The sequence below is a fragment of the Talpa occidentalis genome, unplaced genomic scaffold (assembly GCF_014898055.3).
Source record: "Talpa occidentalis isolate TD23 unplaced genomic scaffold, MPIMG_talOcc4v2.1 talOcc4.6, whole genome shotgun sequence".
NCBI classification, from domain to species: domain Eukaryota; kingdom Metazoa; phylum Chordata; class Mammalia; order Eulipotyphla; family Talpidae; genus Talpa; species Talpa occidentalis.
In genome coordinates this window covers 136868931-136890475 of record NW_023604972.1, presented here as the reverse complement: position 1 = coordinate 136890475, position 21545 = coordinate 136868931, and the positions used below count along the sequence as shown (strand labels likewise).

The 21545-nt window shown below is 46.3% G+C and overlaps 1 protein-coding gene across 2 annotated transcripts in view; it reads right to left on the bottom strand.

Moving 5' to 3' along the window:
- SEMA5A (semaphorin 5A) overlaps positions 1-21545 on the bottom strand; it is a 343026-nt gene that overhangs the window by 30303 nt on the left and 291178 nt on the right. For both annotated transcript variants that reach the window (XM_037529538.2, XM_054687924.1), the window contains 2 exons: positions 20051-20194; positions 13827-13974 (listed from right to left, as the gene is read on the bottom strand). In XM_037529538.2, coding sequence (XP_037385435.1) covers positions 13827-13974; positions 20051-20194 — 292 coding nt within the window. The remainder of the gene's footprint in view (positions 1-13826; positions 13975-20050; positions 20195-21545) is intronic.

The window sequence follows — 21545 nt, the reverse complement described above, 5'->3', positions numbered from 1 at the left end:
TCGGCCCAGAGCAAGACCCCAAAGCCTGCTACAAGTCTAAAGCATCTTCCAGTGGGGACCCACAGAAAAGGGTCACAAACAACCGGACAAGCCCGGAAGGAAAAGAGCAAAATCAACATCAAGATAAAAGCTGCCATGGTCACCTCCCCACGGGTCTCACCCACATCTGTGTCACCCCGTCCACGACCAAAAGACAAGCACAGTTTCTTTACGTGTCTCTAGGCTCCATGCGCCTCCTCCAGGGCTCCTTCTGGCTCCATCCTGCTTCCTTCCTCAGTCTCCTCTGCAGCCTCTTCTCTCCCTGCTCAGCTCCACCCTCCCTTGGGTGGGCAGGGAACCTGGAACCTCCCCCTTTCCTGGGGACCACCCTGTTACAAAGCAACTTGATTTCCAGACCTGAGTCTTACCACATTATTCACTTTACATGCTGAAGGCACGTAACGGCTGCCGCTCACCGTCCCTGGTGTGCACCCCATCCATTGGTCCTTCTTTTCACTGAGAAGCTTCCATCTCAATTAACTTGGTCAAATCTCAGTCACATCTTGGGGGACCCCTGAGCCATCCAGCGAAGGTGCCCCATCCCTCCTCTGGACTCACTAATATTTCCTCTTAATCGTTCCATTGGTTTTCCTGACCTCCTCCCTACACCGCTGCCCTGGGATTGATAATCTCTCTCCGGAACGAGAAAGTCAGCTCCTGAGGTCAGGAATTTTATTGTACACACCTGCCTATCTCCATCATACCCGGCACAATTATTCACACACAGTAAACACTCAACCCTCTGGGCGGAGGAGATGGATTACCAAGGAGCAGATCCCAGGGCTCCACAAAGCACAGGATGACGGACACGATTCAGCAACTGAAGTCTGAGAATGTCCTTTCTTCCCCACATGTAAGACTATTCGGAAATTAAGGATAGCAGAGGAGATCACACCGGGCATCTAGGAAATTAATTAGCATGTTACAGGCGCCACTTTTCTCCTGACCTCCTTGTTCAGAAGTCAAGGCCTTATCTCAAAAAGCTATTATGGCTGCAAGAAGATAAGAGAAAGAAATCAATTAAACGAGCTTCCTCAGGAAAATTGCATCTCCTGCTTCTGGCTCCCATGTGCTCATAAAAAAACCTGCTATTTTTGTCTCCCTCGCTTTTGAGAGGCTCTGGCTCGTGTGTCCTGATCTCACGTGTGAAGTCCCAATAAGTGCATAAGGTCGATCCAGTTCCCTCCTGTCAGCTCCCGCCTTGGCTTTCCCCCACGATGACACCAGATTCCTGCACAGGCAGCTCGAGAGTCATCTCCACCACAGCCATTCCGTGGGCCCAGGACGCCCAGAGCAGGTGTGGAAGATGTCTCACAACCCGGCAGACGCAAGATGCCACGCGGTAGCCGTGATGCTCCTTTCTCACGTGGCGCGGCTTATGAGGTAATGCAAGAACGTGACACGGGACCAGCCAGCTCCACCTTCCAGGGGCTTTACTGCAACTATTTCTTCCAAACCAGAACTTCATAGATTCTGAGAGTCAAACAGATCTTGAATAATCATGCCATGGAGTGAAATGAAGAGACAACTGCTGGGCCTCCCTGGTGGCGCAAGGGGTTAAGCACAGCACCGTGAAGCTACCGGCAGCCTCTGCAGCACGAGTTCGATCCTGAGCCAGGGAGCTACCCACATGGCACAGCAGACCTCTCCTGCCTCCCCGCTGCTCCCCTCAGCAGTGGATTTCAGTAGAGCCGCCTGTTGTTCCCCACTCTCTCTCTGGGGAATCCTTTCACCCCCTGCACCTCTGGCCTGTACCCCAGCTCGTGTATGCATAAATAAATATTTTAAAAAATTGAAAAAAAAAAAAAAAAGAAGAGACAACTGCTCCAGGAATGTCTGGGCCTGAGGCCTGTCACCAGAACCTGGGAAAGAAATAGAAGCTGTGCCTTCTTGCTACGACCTTCGAAGGCTGCAAAATGTGACTCGGTATTTCCATTCAGAAATATTAATGAAAACAATCTAAGTGGAGCAATAACTTTTTAAATATTCTTTCTTGCATTCGCATGGAAGACTCCTGAACTAGGCTCCTAGCTCCTGGACTATTTTAGGATTACTAAAGGGAGAGCTCTTGGGAAGAGGCAGCCAGAGCATCTGTGAAAAATATTCCATGTCTTAAAACCATTTTTGCATGCTCCAACATCTGTTGCTTCCTTCTTTACTTAATTACAAGTTGCTTTGAACATTATGTATGTGGATTGTTTTAACACCCAAAATTATACATGTTCAATAATTCCACTGGAGGCACTGCGATGAAATAATATAAAAATGGGAAATGCAAATCTTAAGCAAAACACAAATTAAAACATATTGTTGATATAATTAAGTACTTATGTTTCCTCTCCGAAAGGAAGAACTGTCTGCCACGAGCCAAATCAAATCACAAATATAATGTGATCAAAACGATTTTTAAAATCCTCTGGCTGTACTTGGCTACGCCTGAACTATTTCTTCAACACACCGCGTCCTTGCTAAGCAGAGACTGGCATTAAAGTGAACTCGGAACAGGGCCGTCCATAAGCAAAACGAGGCGCCCCAGCTGTACACAGACCAGTCTGGTTTAAACTTCCCAAGCAGAGGCTCCTCCCTAAATTTTCAGGAGGGACCAGGGGTCTCCTGGTCTCCCCAGAGCCCAACATAGGGTAGAAAATTAAATTGATTAAATAATAGTGGGATAAAGTGGGTGACAAAATCAAGACTCTCAGACTCTAATTTATGTCAGCTTCGGGCAAACCTCACTCAGCACCGGGATGCAGGCAGATCTTGCCAACTTGAGTGCCCCAAGCAAAGAGCACAATTAGGTGAGTGAGAACCTGAGGTCAGGGCTGTCTCTGCAGGCTTCTGTTTGTGATCAGAGGCTTTGAGACAGGATCAGCTCAATCAGCATGTTGGCCTCCATCAGAGGGACTCCCCAGGGGCCAGGCCTCACCTCTCCACCTGTCAGATGCTTCTTGAGCAGAGTTAACATCAGGATAGAACAGCAGATCTCAGAGGGGGGTGGGCAGGGCCTTCTGTCCACAGGCAGGAAGGCATGAAAATGTCTCCCACTCAGAACCATGACCCAGGCGGGAGGGAATGTGATGGATTGAAAGAGGATATTTCCAAAAGTGCAGAGGACACGGAGTGCTCAGAGATGCCCTCTTGGGTGCGATGAACTGCACGTGGATCCATAAGTCCTCCCTTCCAAGAGGCCGCTCGACCTCGTCCTGTAAGGGCGACTGCGGCTGAACAAACAAATTGCTTTTTAAAACAGATGCGCAAGCAACAGCACACCCAGAGTGTTCTGTGCTGCCGTGGTAAGAACCCTGGGCGGCCAGAGTGGACAAGGTGAGCTACAGAAATTGACCGAAACTAAATGGTCAATTTGACATGAAATAGACAAAATTCCCCAAAGAACCTTCTCTACAGATAAATCAGCATTAGCCCCAAACAGTCAGCACAGCTACAAGCAAAGACTGAAGATGCATTTGGAAAACAAAACTCACTGATTGTTTTTAAAGGCACGTCTATGAGTGCTTTAAGTGTGGAAAGGCAGATTTAACACTCGTGCTGTTTTAGTTAAAAATCTGCAGCTGTTTAAAATGGAGACTTGGCGCTCCTACGCTCAGTGTTCCCCTTGCCTTTCAAAGAATCGGCTTATTCTGTGTGTGGGGTCTACTCGGGCAGGGCTACAAGGTTTAAATACCCCTGGTCATTTAATGGGAATTGTTATTCTGTTCCATAAGGAAACTGTAGGAATTTTATGGTCAGTAATGGAAGACTATCGTGGAATTTATTGGTTAAAGAAAAATCTGTCCGCGTATCTTATTTACATTGTTTTTACAGCAGAAAACCTCCCTTCCTGAAAGTTTTCCTTTCAACTGGCTTTGCAATCACCGTACTAGAGTGAATAGAAGCAGAAACACATCTCCTTTTTCTTTTTTTTCTGTAAAGTCAAAGAAATTTTTGCAACGGATCCTCCCACCACCATAAATAAAGCAAGTTTTGAAACATTCCAGACTTCCATACCAATTGCAGTTTCCAGAGACTGGAGATAGTAATTTATATGTTTGAGAGGCAGACTTTCGATGGATTAATTCCTATCATCCATCATTTTCCCTTTCTCTCGATCTGCATCATGCATCATTCTTAAATTCGATGGCCGAAGTTCCGATGCTAAATTTCAGAAAACTTACATTTTTGTGGCCCTCCGCCATATCACTGGGTTTTCTGTGCTGATGTTAACTTTTTCAAAATACTCAAACCTCTTGTAACAAAACGTGGCATTTTTACCCTGACAATCTTTCATATTTGCAAACTCTTCGCTGAGGTAGCCTGCAACAAAAGAAAGCCAAGTCTGCAGTCCCTGGCTGATGAAGATGTAATATCAGGTCTCAGCTGGGGAGATCGATCATTTCCTTGGCAAACAAATGTTTGCAAATAGAAACGAAAGTATTTTACAGACACTTTGCAAATCAAGAGTCCGCAGTGGAAACTTCTCCATGAAGGTCAAGGTTGTCTTCTGAGTTTTCCTGGTAATGGATCACTTGAAGATCTTCAATAGATACAGCGATGAAGACAAACAGGTCTTTTATTACTAGGTGTGATGTGGTGTTTGAGTTAGTTGCCACGTGGGGAAGGGAGGAGAGAGCTGGGAGGGTGTGCCCCCAGCTCTCTCCCTTTGAGGATCTGGAATTTGAGGAGCTCTGAGGAGGAGAAGGGAACAGGCAGGGGGCAGGATGGCTGATGCCATGAGCACTTCTCTGTCCCCTCCTTGTCCCAGCAAGGGGCGCCCAGGGGTAGCTGGCCGCAGCTCCACCTCAGTTTTCCTCCTGCTCCCCCTTGGCTCCGCCATCTGTGATGTGCCTCTTCTTTCTGGCAATCACCGTACTGGAGCAAACAGAAGCCTGAGGACAAGCGGGGCCCCTCGCGCCAACTTTCCACATCAAGGAAGTGGCCACTCTGCTGGTACTGAAGGGAGCTGCTAAGCAAGTGGAATCTTTCCTGTTTCCTGCTGAAGAGTCACAGGCCTGGTGCAGTAAATAATGCAAAGTGAGTGTAAATAACAAGTTTGCTCCTTGATAAGCTTATCTAAACCAGGTCACATCTTAACAAGGTCTGCCAGGCCGATTGGTCTCCCAGGCCATCCTCGGTCGGACATCTGCATCTTTCCCCCTTTTGTCAAGAATTTCTATGCTCACTGACTGATGTTATCAATGTAAGATGGTTGTGCATAAAGGAGACCCTTTGTCTCTAGATGGGTGCTCAGAGCCTACGGGGCTGCCCAGGTCTGGGACCTCCCGCGTGAGTAAAAAAGCTTCTCCGGACCTCACCAGTCCTGAAGTACCGCTTGTTCTTCCCCTGCCTGGGGAGAAGTCCGGAATTTATTTCTGCAACAGTAACGCCCAGAGAGGAAGCAATAACAGAATCCCCAGGACGTTCTTTTAACAAGACCTGGCAGACAAGGACGGATGAGCACGAGCACAAAGGGCACTCAGAGCCCCCAGAGAGGCCGGGGACCGTGAAGGAGCCGTCCAGGCTTCAACCCGAGCCTCCCGTGCCCTGCTTCCCTGCGTTTCATGCAGAAAGGGCACCAGGCGCCTCGCGTGGACAGAAGCATCAGCCTGGCCAGGAGGTGGTGACTTTAGTGCTACAAAGTGAATTGGGCACTGGAGATAATTTTGCCAGTTTAGGAGTACAGGAATGAGTCTTTCTGGTAATGATGTTTTTAATGGACTGAGCTGCGTGGCTGTGAGGTCTGAGCCCCGCCTTCCTGTCGTGGCTCTTGCCAGGTAATTTTCTGAGGGATCAGAGCATTCTGGACCTTCCCAGACCCCATGCTGAGAAGCCTGGAGGCGGGTCTCCCGCTGCTCACAGCCAGGCTTCAGGCACACACACCCCTCTTCCAAAAACATCCCGCAGACTCCAGTGAGCTACACAAGGAGTTACTTTGCAATAAAGTCATTTTTATGCATCGCAGCCCATCGACACTTCCGGTTGCCAGATGCTGGGTTCCCCCATCACACCTTCACGTGGCCCATGGGAGCCTGCGTGAGTCGCATCAACCCTGACTAACCTTCAAGGGACTCTCTTGAGGGTGCGGATGGATTTTAATGTCTTTCTTCTTGCCCTGCAGAAGTCTGTGGTCCAGATCTTTTCTACCTGGAAGACAGATCCTCCTCTGTACCTTGAACTGTAGCTGTTGGCCAAGCTTTCCACGCCGTGCATGACCACCCAGTCGCCAGGGATGCTGCCAGACCCAGGGCGGGCATTTCTGAGTTCTCTCTGCTGTGGCTGACTCTGGGCTGAACTCAACTCACATCTGCTAACCCTTAGAGGAAATCTTAAGTCACAGCCATCTGAGAAGCCACTCTCTGTATATGACATAACATTTGATGTCTCCCTTCCTTCCTTCCATGTGTTGTAATTGGAAGCGAAAGCATAGAATTAAAATGAACATTCTGAGTTTATCTTCAATTAATTGCCTCGCACAGGACCACCTCCTCAGCCACCTTCCTGCCCGATTGAAAGCGCCTGCTCACGATTAAGAAAGTCAGGAAGGGCCGTGGAGAGTCCAAAGGCTTCTTTCTTTGAAGATAAACTTTGCATTAAATAAGAATAAAGAGAAGATTTTATCATTTGTTACTTAACAATACAAAGAAATGATGCAAATGGAGTTGCATCATTCAGTTCTTTTTTTATGTTTAATATATTTTATGTTACATAATTCTTACATCATTTTTCATTTTTACACAATGTATGCATTTTCATTTTGGTTATACTCCCCATACAATTGCACCCCTTTATTTTGACCCTAATCCCTCCCCTCCCCACTGTCTTGTAGTGTGTCTCTGGTTTATAGTTGCTTATTGATTTTGATTTTCACTTTATTATAATGAGTCTTTTTCCTGGTCCCTTATTTAAGTTTTCTAAATTCCTGCTATGAGTGAGACCAACCGGTATTTTTCATTTTCTTTCTGGCTTTTTTCGCTGAGCATGATCCCTTCCAGCTCTATCCATGTTGCCCCACCGACTAGGAGAAAATTTTTGCACACAACACTAATGATAAAGGACTGATCACAAAAATCTACAAAGAGCTGATGAGACTCAACCAAAACAAAGAAAATAATCCAGTCAAAAAATGGGCAGAAGAGCTAAAAAGAAACTTCTCTGAAGAGGAAATGCAAATGGCCAACAGGCATATGAAAAAATGTTCAACATCACTTGCAATCAGGGAAATGCAAATCAAAACTACCATGAGATACCATCTCACACCAGTGAGAATGGCACATATTAAAAAAACTAGCAACAACAAATGTTGGCAAGGATCTGGAGAGAAAGGAGCTCTCCTGCACTGCTGGTGGGAGTGCAAACTGGTCCAACCACTATGGAGAGCTGTGTGGAGATTTCTGGACCTACTAAACATAGAGCTTCCATATGATCCAGCAATTCCACTCCTAGGTATCTACCCAAAGGACACAGAAACATCCATTCCAAAGAGCACCTGCACCCCTATGTTTATAGCAGCACTATTTACAATAGCTAAGCTTTGGAAACAACCTAAATGCCCCAAATAGACGACTGGATCAATAAGATGTAGTATAGGGCCTCCCCTGGTGGCGCAGTGGTTGAGCACTGGGCTGCGAAGCTGCCTGCGGCTTCTGCAGCACCGGTTCTATCCCTGGCCGCTGGCGAGTGTCCCACATGGTGTGACAGACCTCTCCTGCCACCCGCTGCTCCCCTCAGCAGTGTATTTCATCAGTCTGCCTGTTCTGTTCCCCGCTCTATCTCTGGTGAATCCTCTCACCCTTCCGTGCTTCTAACTGTACCCAGTGCTTGTATAAATAAATAAATAAATTTTTAGAAAGAATGACCTTCCTAGGCCTCTCCTGGTGGCACAGTGGTTGAGCGCTGAGCTGCGAAGCTGCTCGCAGCCTCTGCAGTGCCGGTTCGATCCCCGGCCACCGGGCGAGGGTCCTACATGGCCACACACCTCTCCTGCAGGCCCCGCTGCTGCCCTCAGCAGTGTATTTCGTCGGTCTGCCTGTTCTGCTCCCCGCTCTGGCTCTGGTGAATTCTCTCACCCTCCCGCGCTTCTAACTGTACCCAGTGCATGTATAAATAAATAAATAAATCTTAAAAAAAAGAAGATGTGGTATATATACACAATGGAATATTACTCAGTAATCAAAAAAGATAAACACATCATTCAGTTTTATTTGTGCCCGAGAACCGGTTCTGAGGTCCTGGTCATCCCTAGGAACATGCTCGCAGGCAAGATGCGAGTCATTCTCAGGCTGAGCTCCCACCTCCAAACAGAGGTGGTCCTGGAAAGGGCCTAGCAGAGTTGGGGCAGGAACACCTCCCACCCTAATTGCTCTGCCCGTGGGGACAGCATGCAGTAGGTGCTCAATAAAAGTTAATGACTTCATTATGCAACTCATCTGAATAGCAAATCTCCAGCATGTTATAATTTCATTTCAATTACACAGGAATGGAGGATTTATAGGCCTGATGTAACATCTATCATTGTGGACACTAGGTATTATCACAAAAGATTAAAAATGAATCAAAAATATGCTAGAGACAATTAACCCAAAGTGGCTATGTTAAAATGCCCTGGAGGATGATGCTTCATCAAATAATTATAACTTTGAACTTTTAAGCCACTGATGTGATCTAGGCTGAGATTGGAATCGCGGGACCTGGGAGAGCCCCACATCCCCTGGCCCTTTCCCTGGGCCCCTGGCCCTACCCCCAGCAGACTCAGAGCCTCCAGGGCCCACTGCTGAGTCCCACACCTCCTCCCGGAACTCAGAGGAGCACAGTCAGGCGCAGAGCAGGAGGCTGAGCGGCCGTGGGTGCTGGGGACAACACTATCCGCGGTTCCTCTCTAGGACCCCCCAGGCTACGGCGAGCATTTTAGTACATGAAAGGGTTTCAGTCAAGTGCCCGGATAGCCACTTCAGTGTGTTTAATTATAGTTTCACTTCAAGAATTCATGTCACGGGGCCTCCCTGGTGGTGCAGGGGTTAAGCCTCAGCACTATGAAGCTATTGGCACCCACTGCAGCATGAGTTCGATCCCCAGGCAGGGAGCTACCCACATGGTGCAGCAGACCTCTCCTGTCTCCCTGCTGCTCCCCTCAGCAGAGTATTTCAGTAGATCCGCCTGTTCTGCTCCCCACTCTGTCCCTGGTGAATCCTCTCACCCCCAAACCTCTGGCCTGCACCCCAGCTCTTGTATGCATAAATAAATAAATCTTTAAAAAAAAATTCATGTGCAATCACACAGTCCTCGGGCCTGTACAACTGGATCTGCTGATTATCGTTACCATTACTAGATATTATCCAAACAGGTTAAAATGAAACATAAATGTGCCAAATATGGATGTTTATATTTAACATAAGGTAATACTATGAAACAGTGGTATGCTGATTAAACATTAATAGAGAAAAATCATATATCAAAGGCTAGCTGGTATATTATTTAATAGAACTCTTTCCCCCAAAATTGTGTGCTGGTGCCAATACTGATGGGGGTAGTTTCCATTTTATCAAAGACTGTGTTACATTTGCTATTGGGCAAAAATATGTATATATGTATATGCACTATACACACATTCAGACACACGTGTGCACACATGTGTTCATGCATGCACACAGGCTGTGTGTGTGCATGCTTGCACACATGTTAGATTGGAAATAGATGTTATGTCCCAGACAACTGAGTGTTAACACCTCTTATTTCTCTGCAGTTGACCCACTGGAGATGTAGGTGAGACCAGGGATGTCCTGGTCACTCTGTGTCTGCACTGCCTCTGTGAGGCCATGTGTGTGCAGGGACCGGGCACCAGGAGCAGCGAGGCCCAGGGGACCTCAGACCCGCTGCTGCTAGAAACACCGACTTGGAAACAGATGGAAAGTCTGTCCCATGAATGTCGTGACGTGGCCCACTGTAAACTCATCAGAGGTCTCAGCCACCGGAGAGGGGCATTTCCATCCTGGTCAACCAGTCAGCGGGACATATGTGCCCGGGGCCCCAGGAAGGCTCACCAGGATCTCAGAGTCCTGCTTGGCTTGGCCCCTCACTTGAAGGGGGATGACAGAGGCCAATGAGCTCAGAGTGACACACTGAGAAGCTACCCAAGGGCCAGACCCCTCTGTGACTGTCCATCTGGTCCCAAACAGCCCACAGTTCCACATCCTCCCAAGCGTCCCCAGCCTGGACCTTGCTTTCCTTGACCTTTACTTTCTTATTTCTTTATTCTGTCATCATAAGAGCATTCTGCATATGATCTACTCTCTGAGCCTTTTAAGCATGTGGTGTTATATGTTTGGCTACAGGTACTGTGCTGTCAGTGTAGCTCTGGAACTTCCTGCTCAGTGATTTGCAACTCCCCAAAGATGGCACCACTTCACTGTGAGCCTACAAAACAGGCAACAGCAAATACCTGGTATAAATGGCATGACATAGGTCTTATCTTTCTGTGACTAGCTAATTTCATGAAGAATTAAGAGTTTAGGGTTCATTTTTCTGCATTCTGCACAGCTACCTCCTTTTTAAAGGGTGCGTAGTATTCTATTATACACAGAGAGTGCCTTTTCTTATCCACTCATGTCACTGGGTATTTAGTTCATCTCTACCTTTGGCAATGGTGAGCCATGAGGTAGTGAACGAGGGGGTGCCAAAATCCCAAGATCCTGATCTCAGTTCTTTTGGCTTGAAGAATGTAGGGCCCTGCACACTACTGGCAGGAACACAAAATGTTGCAGTTGCTGTGGAAATGTGTGGAGGCAGAACTACTATGGGATATAGCAAATCCCCTCCTGTTTATTTAGCCAAAGGAACTGAGGCCAGAATCTCAAAGAAAATCCACATGCGGAACTCTAAGAGCAGACTTCACTAAAAGAACAAAAGCTCTCAGTCAGGTCCTTGACAGTCTGAGCTGAACCTCTCTTAACTTGACTTCAGTCAAGGCTTGGTGATTTATTTAAGAACAGGGATGTATGAATTTCATAGTGAAACTTTTCAGGAAATTTCAATTTTAAATTGGTGGGGCGAGAAAAGATTTCCCATCTTTTATAAACTATTCACACTGGAAATTGACTTTCTTTTTTTTCTATTTTTTTATTATATATATTTTTTACATCATTTTTCATTTTTGCACAATGTATGCATTTTCATCTTGGTGAAATTGACTTTCTTTCCTCATAAGCTGTTGCAGAATTCAAGGCAACTGATTCTTTCTGCAAACGTGTCCTTTGCTGGGTAAATAAGCATTCATGAGCATACTACTACTTTTAATACGCTTAAGCTCAGACGCCGTGGGGGCCCAGGAGGAACCATTAAGGCAATGAGAATAAAAAGCTCAACAGAGAAGGCCCAGGGCTGGAAGCCTTTCTTCCAGAACCTCCAAGACCTCACCATTTTTGACTCCTAAACCAGCTCTAGAGGGAGGGAAATACCATCCTCTTATCAGAGGAGGAGGTTTGGAAACAGCAGACCTCCTGGCACACCAGCCACACTCACTGCCACTACGTGCACCATCAAAAACAAACATACTTTGTAACCAACGACTGATAAACAGCAGTGAGAATACAAAGATAAATGTTTCATCTACCTACACAGCTATCCCTTTTAAATAAACTTCTTAGGAATTTAATCAATAGGCCACATTTTCTAAGCAATCCAAACAACCAAAGCCACTCCTCAGTCCTGCTTACTTTCCTTGTTTGGCTTTCCTCGCCTTGGAAAAGACAGAAACTGGAATAAATGCCAGAAGGAAAATAAACGTCAGGCTGCTACTGTATAGAAATCAGTTACTCCACTGAGCCATAATAACACCGTCCCGGAAAAACACTGCAATTGATTAACTCTGGGGAAAAGGACAAGAAACTCTCTGCAAATTGACATAAGCCTCACTGTCAAATATTTGTCTGGGTTTGAAAACTGTTATAATATACATTTCGTAAGCCACAATTCTATAAATTTGGGCATAAATAGAGCTATACATGCATTAATATTTTTGAAAGACACTCAATTTTTACATTTACGACCAGATGTCTCTCTCTCTCTCTCTCTCTCTCTCTCTCTCTCTCTCTCTCTCTCCCCCCCCCCCAGGGACCCCATAGGAAATAATCTTTCCCTAATGTAATTTTTTCATTTCATTAAACTATTTTTAAATGTAATTATTGAAATCCATTGCAATAAGAACATGAATGACTTGAAATATTTTCTGAGTTCTCCGAATTGCAAATGTTTGTAAATCACTGTACCAGATGCACTCAGCCCCACCCTGTGCGTTCCCAGCGCAGGTGCCAAACCCAGCGATGGACCCCAGCCCTGCCCAACAGCCACAGAGCAGGAAATGGTACGATTCAACAAACAGCAAAGATACGGCATTGGAATTATTTCCTAGAAGAGGTGTTGATTAACAAATTGACCCTTCACATTTTAATAATTTAAAATTCCAGCATCTAAAATATCAATAAATGCACCATCCTAAATTGGACACAGAGATTTCTCCTGGTTGAGAGCTAATTCAGGCTGACCGGGAAAGACGCATCTACATCAGTAACAGATTCTATTAGAGCCTCTGCAATATCTTCTCCAGTGTGAGGAGAAGGAATCTAATTGCAAATTCCAATAACAGAAATCTCCTTGGGCCAGGCGTATTTTCTGACAAAGCACTTCATAACCCACTTCCTAGCTCTGCCTCTCCCAAGCTATCTGGGTGTGTGGTTCTGCATCTCACAAAAACAAATGTTACAGCAGCATAAAAACACACTCAGCCTGAAGGAGCAAGGTCCCAAGTGCTGCAAAGACAGCTGGGAAGATCGGCGAGGCAGGGGCCAGCCCAGCCTCTCTGGTGCAGAAATTCTCACCAGAACACCCCCACCGTCCTGCAGCCACTCTGGTGCCAGCACCAGGGAGGTGAGTGAGGTGCAGGCCCCACTGCAACAGTGCCCAGCCACTCTGACAGCTGGCCCGGCGGCACACCCCAGGTCTCTGGAAAGTTCTCCCAATTGCAAATGTTTAGAAACTACAAGTGGAATTTTATCTAAGGGTTTAAAGTGTTAAAAGATACACAACCTGTTAAGGCAGAAGAAAAACAAACTGTCGTTTGTCTTTTATTCCCTCTTCACGCGCACGAGTGTGCTCAGCTCCACAAAGTTCCTCCAGCCTCAGTGTGTCAGGTTCATCCCCTGTTCTAATCCTCAGGGAACTCATTATGGACACTTTATCCATTTTCCCAAACCAAATACAGGGACTAGAGTTAAGCAGGGCAAAGCCTTTAATCTAGTTCAGAAATCATAACTCAGAGCCTCCTGGGCAGTTTATCCAATATGTGAACACTTAAGCCTGCAGGTTACTCTAAATGTCCAGTGTCTCCTCCAGAGCCATTAACCAGGGAAACTGACATGATTCACAGCACGTAGTAAGTCCAGAGCATATAGTGCCTAGACCTGTCATGTTTAATGTCATTAAGAGTGTTTACTGTTTGCAGAGCATCTGGGGTCTATTGAGAATCTCATGTTTGCAGACCTGTGCATGGGAGCACAGTGCCCACAGAATACCTAGTGTATACAGAGCATTTAGTCATGTCAACGTTTATACAGCTCTTGGCACCTATAGAAGCTACAGTGTCTGCAGAACACATCGGGTTTGCAGAGACTTTGATGTTTGCAGAACACTTACTGTTTGCAAAGTGTCTAGTGTGTGCAGAGGATCTAGTGGGTATAGAGCTTTAGTGTGTGCACACTCAGGAGTCCCAGCTCAAGACTGGTGGGAGGGTGGGTTCCACTCACCACATTACAGCCTGCACAGTCGGGCCCGTTCTCACAGGTTCTGCGGCGAGCTTGAATGCCTCCTCCACACTGCGCTGTGCACCGTTCCCAGGGACCCCAGCCTGTCCAGAACATATGTGGGGGGCACAGCAGATGCTCATTGCAGTACCTGTAAGGGGGGGGGCAAGAGGAAAAGCAAAGGGTCATCATGACACAAGGCCAGAGTCCTTTCTGCTGCACCGGAGTGGACGGCGTGGACATGCTCTGTGCGGAGGGCTGTTGTGTTTGGAGTGGTAGCACAGCCAAGGAGCAGAGGTGGCGCTGGCCATGCTGCGTGGGCACAGACAATGGGATGCACAGGAGACAATGAAGAAAATACTAAACTCACAATGCAGGATGGATCTTCCTGTGCAGCCAATTAAAAGAGAAACAAACAAAACAAAACCCTTCAAATAGGCACCAGGAAATGAAAGCACACAGGCGCGATCTAGGCGGGGTATTTATCTTGTAAACATAAACACTGAAAGATAAAGAGGTTACAAAAACAAAGTCAGCACAAGAGAATTTGGAATTCATTGAATAAGACCTGTCGTCCTATCAATACCAGCCGAGGAGAGGGGGCAGGCCGGTGTTAGCATGCCACATCAGTCCCCACACTGCGCAGGGGACTGTCCTTTTACATTTATTTGTAGACTCTCAGAATGATGTCAAAAACCTTAATTTAAAAGGATCACCAGTCATCAAAAAATTGTTGATTACTATTCACAAATACCTGTCCCTGTTCTCAGAGAATGCCTGAGGTATTCTTTTTTTTTTTTTAAAGATTTATTTATTTATGCATACAAGAGCAGGGTGCAGGCCAGAGGTGTGGGAGGGTGAGAAGATTCACCAGAGACAGAGTGGGGAGCAGAACAGGCAGACTGACTAAAATACACTGCTGAGGGGAGCAACGGGGAGTCAGGAGAGGTCTGCTGCACCATGTGGGTAGCTCCCTGGCCAGAGATCAAACTCATGCTGCAGAGGCTGCAGTTAGCTTCATAGGTTGCGTCTTAACCCCTTGCGCCACCAGGGAGGCCCCCACACCTGAGGTGTTCTCATTGAACACCCACACTTCTGCTACTCCCTTTGTCAGCCAGACACACAGGCTTTCTCAGCCCTCAGGGACCCCACATTCTCCTCCATCTCTAAGCTGGCAAGTGAAATGAGGTGAAGAGAGGGAAAAATAAACAACAACAGTCACACGCAGGAAATGGCTCCTGGGGAGGAAGAGCATTCGAAGTGGAGGCCAAGTTAGTGAGCTGCATCCGGCATCAAAGGGACTATGTGAACCAATAGTCCACCGACTAATCGCTTTCAGAAGAAGTCGAGAAAACGTGGAATGTCAGAACCCTCAGCATTTAATGTAAGATTCTTTGGGGAGCTTTTCCCAGAGTGGGCAGCAGGGGCAGCAGAAGGCCACCTCCTGTTTCCAAGCCAATTTGCCAACATTTAAGAGGGCTGGTGCTTTGGTGGGGTGTGTGCAGTGACATATCTGAAGGGGCTGAACCTGCACCCTTAGTCACTACATTGTTGGCCACCAACGTTACCTCAATAGAAAATAACACAATTTAAAAAGAGGTATGGACCCCAGCCTCCTTCAGCCTAAGCCCTGCTTCACAAACAACCAAGCGCACAATGTAAAGGATAAGGAGGACAAAGACAATCTCAGTGGAAATGCTTATAAATCCCTTGACTTCTAGGGAAAAGCACGTCAACTGAACCATGATTTCTCCTGCTCCCCCTCCCATGCAACTCACACCTGTTTGGAGAGAAGCACCTTTAGGCAAACTACCTGCGTTCCCCTGCTCATGTTCTTGGTGATAAATGACAACAGGAAAGCAAAGTTAGTTACTTTGATGATGCTCCTTGCTCAAGAACTTTTACTAATTTGTGGATAAAACATCAACATCACGAGCCAGCTGCCGGCCACTCATTTCTGTTGTCCTCTACACACAGCTGGCTTTCACCTAACAGCAGTTCAACATTTTTGAAATTTTAGTGGCTGTCGTGGAGTTCTCGTCTCTTAAAGCATTGAAAGACACAGATGCATTTCATGATGTATTAAAAATTAAGATTTTAATTGTGCCCATGACTGCTCATTCTCATTTTGCACTTAAAAGTAAATGACTAACCCAGCAATGTTTCTCTAAAAATTATTCCACAAACCTCATCTCTATGAAAGAATTACCTTTCCTAATCTCACAGAGATGAGGTTCTCGGCACAGGTTGTGATCGTTTTCATGATCATGCTGTAAACTGTGCTCTGCTCTGGCTCGGCCCATGCTTGCTCCGCGCTGCTACTCTGTCAGCCTGCACTAGCCACATTCCTGTCAGAAGCATCTCTGCCTGGCTTGCCCTGAGTGACTGTCCCTTTGCTGGTCACATTGGAAGAACTAAATCCAGAGAAACAGTACATTTGCTAGTAGACCACAGAGTAACTTTTACCCCAAGAGAAAGCAGGAGAACCCACTGGGGGGAACAGTTACTTGCAAAGAGCATCACTTTGACTCACCATAGGATTAAATAAACATGCCATAAAGACAAGGAGTAATCACATAATAAAGCCCCACTGTTTCCTGGAACTCATGGTAATGCATAGATTATCAATAATGATGGATTATAATGTGGCTCCCGGGCCCCTGTCTCGAGTACACACCCTGCGTGATCGCCCGTTGAGTGGACAGGACCAATGAGTTACTTCTAAGCAGTAGCACATGGTAAAGATGACAGATTATCTCCCAGGATGTCATGGAGGACTACAGTGCCCTTCTCCCAAGGAAATGCTCCCTTGCTCTCTTTGAGGAATAAGTTGTCAGGTAGAAAGGTTTCCCGGGTGCTTTGGGCTTGAGGGCAGCTTCTTGCTAATGACCTTGTCAGACAGCACACCAGGGAGGGACTGAACGCTGCCAACAACCATGGGCTTGGGAAGCAGACCCTCCTCCAGTTGAGCTCCAGATGAGACCACAGCCATGTCTGCCCTATGGTGAAGCTCTGTGAGATCTTGAAGCCAAGGACCCAATGTGCAGGTGCTGAACCCACAAAAATTGTGAGCCAACAAACACACAGTGTCTGAAGTATCTGGTTTGTGGTGATGTTATTACAGATGCAATGACCAGGAGGACAGATATTGGTACCTAGATGTCACTGCTGCTTAAGAAACACCTGAAGATACGACCATGGCTTTGGGGTCAGGGGATGGATGGAAGCAAGAATTTTGAGGGGCATGATAAAGAAAACTCAAATCTAGACTTTATGGATGCTCAGAAAGGATTGAAAGAATAAAAATCCGAGGGTGTGACTGTACAACCTTTTGCTAAAACCTCAGAAAGATCAAAGGACCCATTACAGGAAGGTCCTTGTGAGAGGTAAGAGGAAGGATGAGCCTCTCAATCAGCAAACTTCCTCCAGGGCTCAAGGGTAGGGGACTGTCCCTTGGCAGGATGCCAGGTAGAGAAAGACTATCTCAAAAAGATGTGTGGGTGTAGATTAATTCAGTGGGGTAAGGCCCAAATAAAGCCACAGAGGATCCACAAAGCTTATTTCAGCAAACCTACCACCAGCTTGAGCTGAAAGATACAGAGAAAACAACCAAATCTAAAATTCTCTGGGCAGGAAGCAAGCCCACGCTGCCTCTCCTGAGATTGGAAGGGTGACTTAGGAAGCAGGATGGAGAGCATCGTGCTTGGTTCCTGAACCCCAATTCAGTAATTCCCAGGGCTTGGCTGAGTGGATTTCAGAAATGTAAGGAGCAGTGACTCCTCTATAACTTCTCTTCTCTCTTTGGAACAGAAACATGTAAAGACTGGGTCCGTCTCACTGCGGGGCCTGGCGGGGCACTCATGAGGGATGACTTGTCCCTCATTTTCGAGGCTGACAGAATGAAATGATCTACCCCGACAGAGTCGCACTCCCATTTGCATGTTGGTTAAATGACAAGGCTCACTCCCATTTGCATGTTGTTTAAATGACAAGGCTCCGGACTTCTGGTAAGTGATTTAGTAGAATAAAACCTTGGGGATCTCATAAGTGTGTGAAGCACATTTTGCATGTGGGAAGGACGTGAAGGATGGAGGGCAGGTCATCACCTATGGCAGGCAGACTCTCTACAGTGATCTCAGTGACCCCTGCCCTGAGTCGTTCCCCGTGGAGTCCCCTCCTCCTGAGACAGGGTCTGTGACTTGCCTCCAATCAAGAGAATACGGCCAGGGGATGATGGTCACTTTGTGACTACATTACCTACGACTCTAAAGTTCCTCCTGTGGAGACTCTTCCTGCTGGATGTGAGGAAGCAAATGACCATATTGGGAAGGACCACTTGATGAGAAACTGTGGGCAGTTTGTGGTTAACAACTAGTCAAAAGCTGGGGACCCCATGTCACAGTCCACAAGGAATGGGATACTGGCAAAAGCCACATGGTCTCTGGGAGTCAACCCATCCCCGGTCAAGTCTCAGATGAGACCACAGCTCTGGCTGAGCAGAGAAGCCAGGTATGTCCTGACTCCTTGGGACTCCGAGATCATGATATGTGTTGTTTTAAGTAACAAAGTATGTTGAACATTTATTATATTATATAACTGGAGAAAACTAAAGGGTCCATCACACTTGCTCTTTGATTATATTCACAGATGTCCATTATTCATCCTGTTTGAGGTCCCTCTGGGAATCTCTGCTTCTACTCAGTTCCTGCTACTCAAGAAAATTATTTTCTAGGAAATTTTAGAACAGAAGAACAAAGTACCTATACTACATTTAAAATATTAGATATTTTCTTTAGCCATTACTTACCAAAAAACGGATATAGCTAGCTCTGAGATTTTTGTCCCAGTGAAGTTCCCACTGAATCATTCTATGCATGGGAAAGTTTTCCCAAATAAAAAGCCATTAACAATAATCCTGGCATTTAACTTAGGGACTTTTGTTGAGAGAATGAATTTATTCACTTGTGGTCACTCAGGAATTCTTAAGGGTTCATGGTGTTTAAATTATCATGGTGTGAGTTTATTAATGATGGCGTATGCTTGTTCTTGCAATATTTTACCTTTCTAGGGAGGCCATTTATTCCTGAATTTAGTTCTCAAATACTTCCATTTTCAGAATCAGGATGGAATTCCTTATATTACTCAGGTGGAGACCACCCACATTACATGGCAAGGACTTTAAAAACTATTTACTTGTGAAGATCAAGTAGATCTTGTGGACTTGGTTTTTCTACTTTTCATTAATTTATTGATCACCCCTTTTCCTCTCAAAAAGGCTGTTTCATAGGGAGGGCTCAGTATTACAAACATCTCACATAGTCTCTGTTGTTAGCATCATCCATTTACTACTTAAATTTCAATTTTCCCCCACTAACCAAATATTTATGTAGCCCAAATGAGTTTCTTCTGTAAAATAAATGAGCATTTTAATGTAAGTTTCCCAAGCATGCTAGCCATCCTGATCTCTTTTCTGAAAATGTAGCTTTATAAACCCTCCTAAATGGATACGGAACATATCTGTATGTTAACCACAGAGTTAAATTAGCTTCTTCCCTCCAGGGAGCTCAGCCTAGGACAGGTGCTACCAGGTGTGAAGCATGTGGGGATTCTGGGGGTGCTTTACCTGGATGAAGGTGGCGTTTGCCTGAACAGACTGATTATGTGATGATGTACAGCATTTCAAATCTCCCACCAATTTTAAATCTTCTAGGCTTGGAAATAGCAGGTAAATAAGTGCATAATTAGCTTTCCAAAAGGGGTTAGCTCAGAAATGACAGATGGTACAAGGCTGATGTGGGGTGGGGGCGTTGTTAGGGAGGCTTAAAGAAACCGCAAACTGCTTTGAAAGATTCATCTTGCATTTTCCACTGAGAGTTAAAAGGAATAAATTCTTAATTGACCATTTAGGGACAAAGTGAGGAAACCATAGTCTCACAACAACAGCCCTTCTCCGGCAGACTCACTCGCCCAGTCTCCAGGGGCCCAGCTCAGTGGTGCCACTGTCCGGGGGATCTCGCTGGGCCAACCCCAGGTGCCATGGCAACAGGACGCTGGCCTCAGGGGGCCTCGCGGTCCAGATGAAAGGGATGTCAGGAAAACGAGAAGGCAACTCGGCTCAACGGAAAGGCAAGCGGCCGGGAAGCTAAGCCAGGGCCAGCAGTGAATGCCGGGGGAGCCCAGCTGGGACGGGGTGTGCCCTGGGTGGTGAGGTCAGGCAGGGGATGTACCTCTCCTCGCGGTTCTGCCCCACGCACACGCGGCCCCCGTGGCGCGGCGTCGGGTTGCTGCAGGACCGCTGGCGCACCTGGAAGCCGATCCCGCAGGTGGTGCTGCAGGGGGACCACGGGGTCCAGGGGGTCCAGCCTCCGTTCCTGCAGTGGGGACGCAACAGGTTGCACGGTCAGACAGGGCCACAGCGGCACCCACCCCAAATTCACCCCACCCGGCCATCTGGGGGTGGCTGTGGCCCAGAACTCGGCATCCAGGGTCCCCTGAAGGGCACTTCAGGTGAGTTTTTCTCCTCCCAGGAATCTGAGTGCAGAGCCAAGACGGGGGCTTTGAGAGTGACGTGTGAAGTTAACCACACTGTTTTACACGTAAAAACAGTGACGCGTACAAACAGGCTACATTATTAGAAGGAATTAAAAAACTTTAGTTGGAAACGGTGTATTCGTGAAAAGTAAGTTATGGGGAGCCCAGAACCTCTCGTGTATTATTTAATTTGACTTGTCCTCTTAAGAAAAGTAAATATTTGAACAAAATAAACATCTAAAACTGCAAAATCTTGCTTTCAAAATCTATTAGCATCAAGGAAAACTAAACTTTTGCAGCAGCTAGGTTGCTGAGGAGCACCAGAACGGCCAAAGTTTTAAAACGAACTTCATTTAAAATGAAGGGAGTTAATTCTAAATTCAGATTCTTAGCTACTTTCTTGCAAATTTACAGAGACATAGAGAATAAATATGGTGTGTGATTATATCTGTATCTGTTTATGTTAAATATAAAGCAGATATATAAAGATGCAAAACAAAAATAAAATGAGGCATTTTAAAAAATATAGTGTTACCGAATTCTGGATGTATCATTTTTGTTTGATAGAATATTTTCTCTGTGATGCCTGCACGTAGAATGCTTATACTGTCAACATCTTCCTTATCAGTTTATCCCACTATTAAACAACAAATTAAACAACTACTCTGGCATGGCCGGTCAGGTTCAGGAGAATATTCTTTGGTGGTCAGACCAGTCTCCACCAGATGTGTGAGCCTCCCAGGAGGGGCCATGAGTGTGCATGTTCCAGAAGAGGATCCTCACCAGCCTGGATGTTTCCCTCAAACAAACAGTAGAACCATGTTCATTAGAAATATTTTCCCTAGAATCTGACTGCAGAAGTGAGGCTGCCAGAGGCGGAGGTGGGGAGGGGGGGTGATGGGGTGACATGCACCCCAACAGGTGGGAACCTGCACCCCTAAATCATGTAGTGTTGTCAACCAAGGTTATGTCAATAAAAGCAAGGTAACTAAGCACTATCTCCTGAATCCAATGAGAAGCAAGTGAATAGGTGTCGCCCCATGATCTAATTTAAAGATCAAAGTCTCCTTTCAGAAATCGCATCATTTTGAGAGGCCAGCGTCCCTGTTTGGGGCTACCTGTCCCTTGACTCTAGAAGGGATGTGCCAGGAGCCACCTTGGACCCTGCAGAGTCTGCGTTTCCCTGGGTGC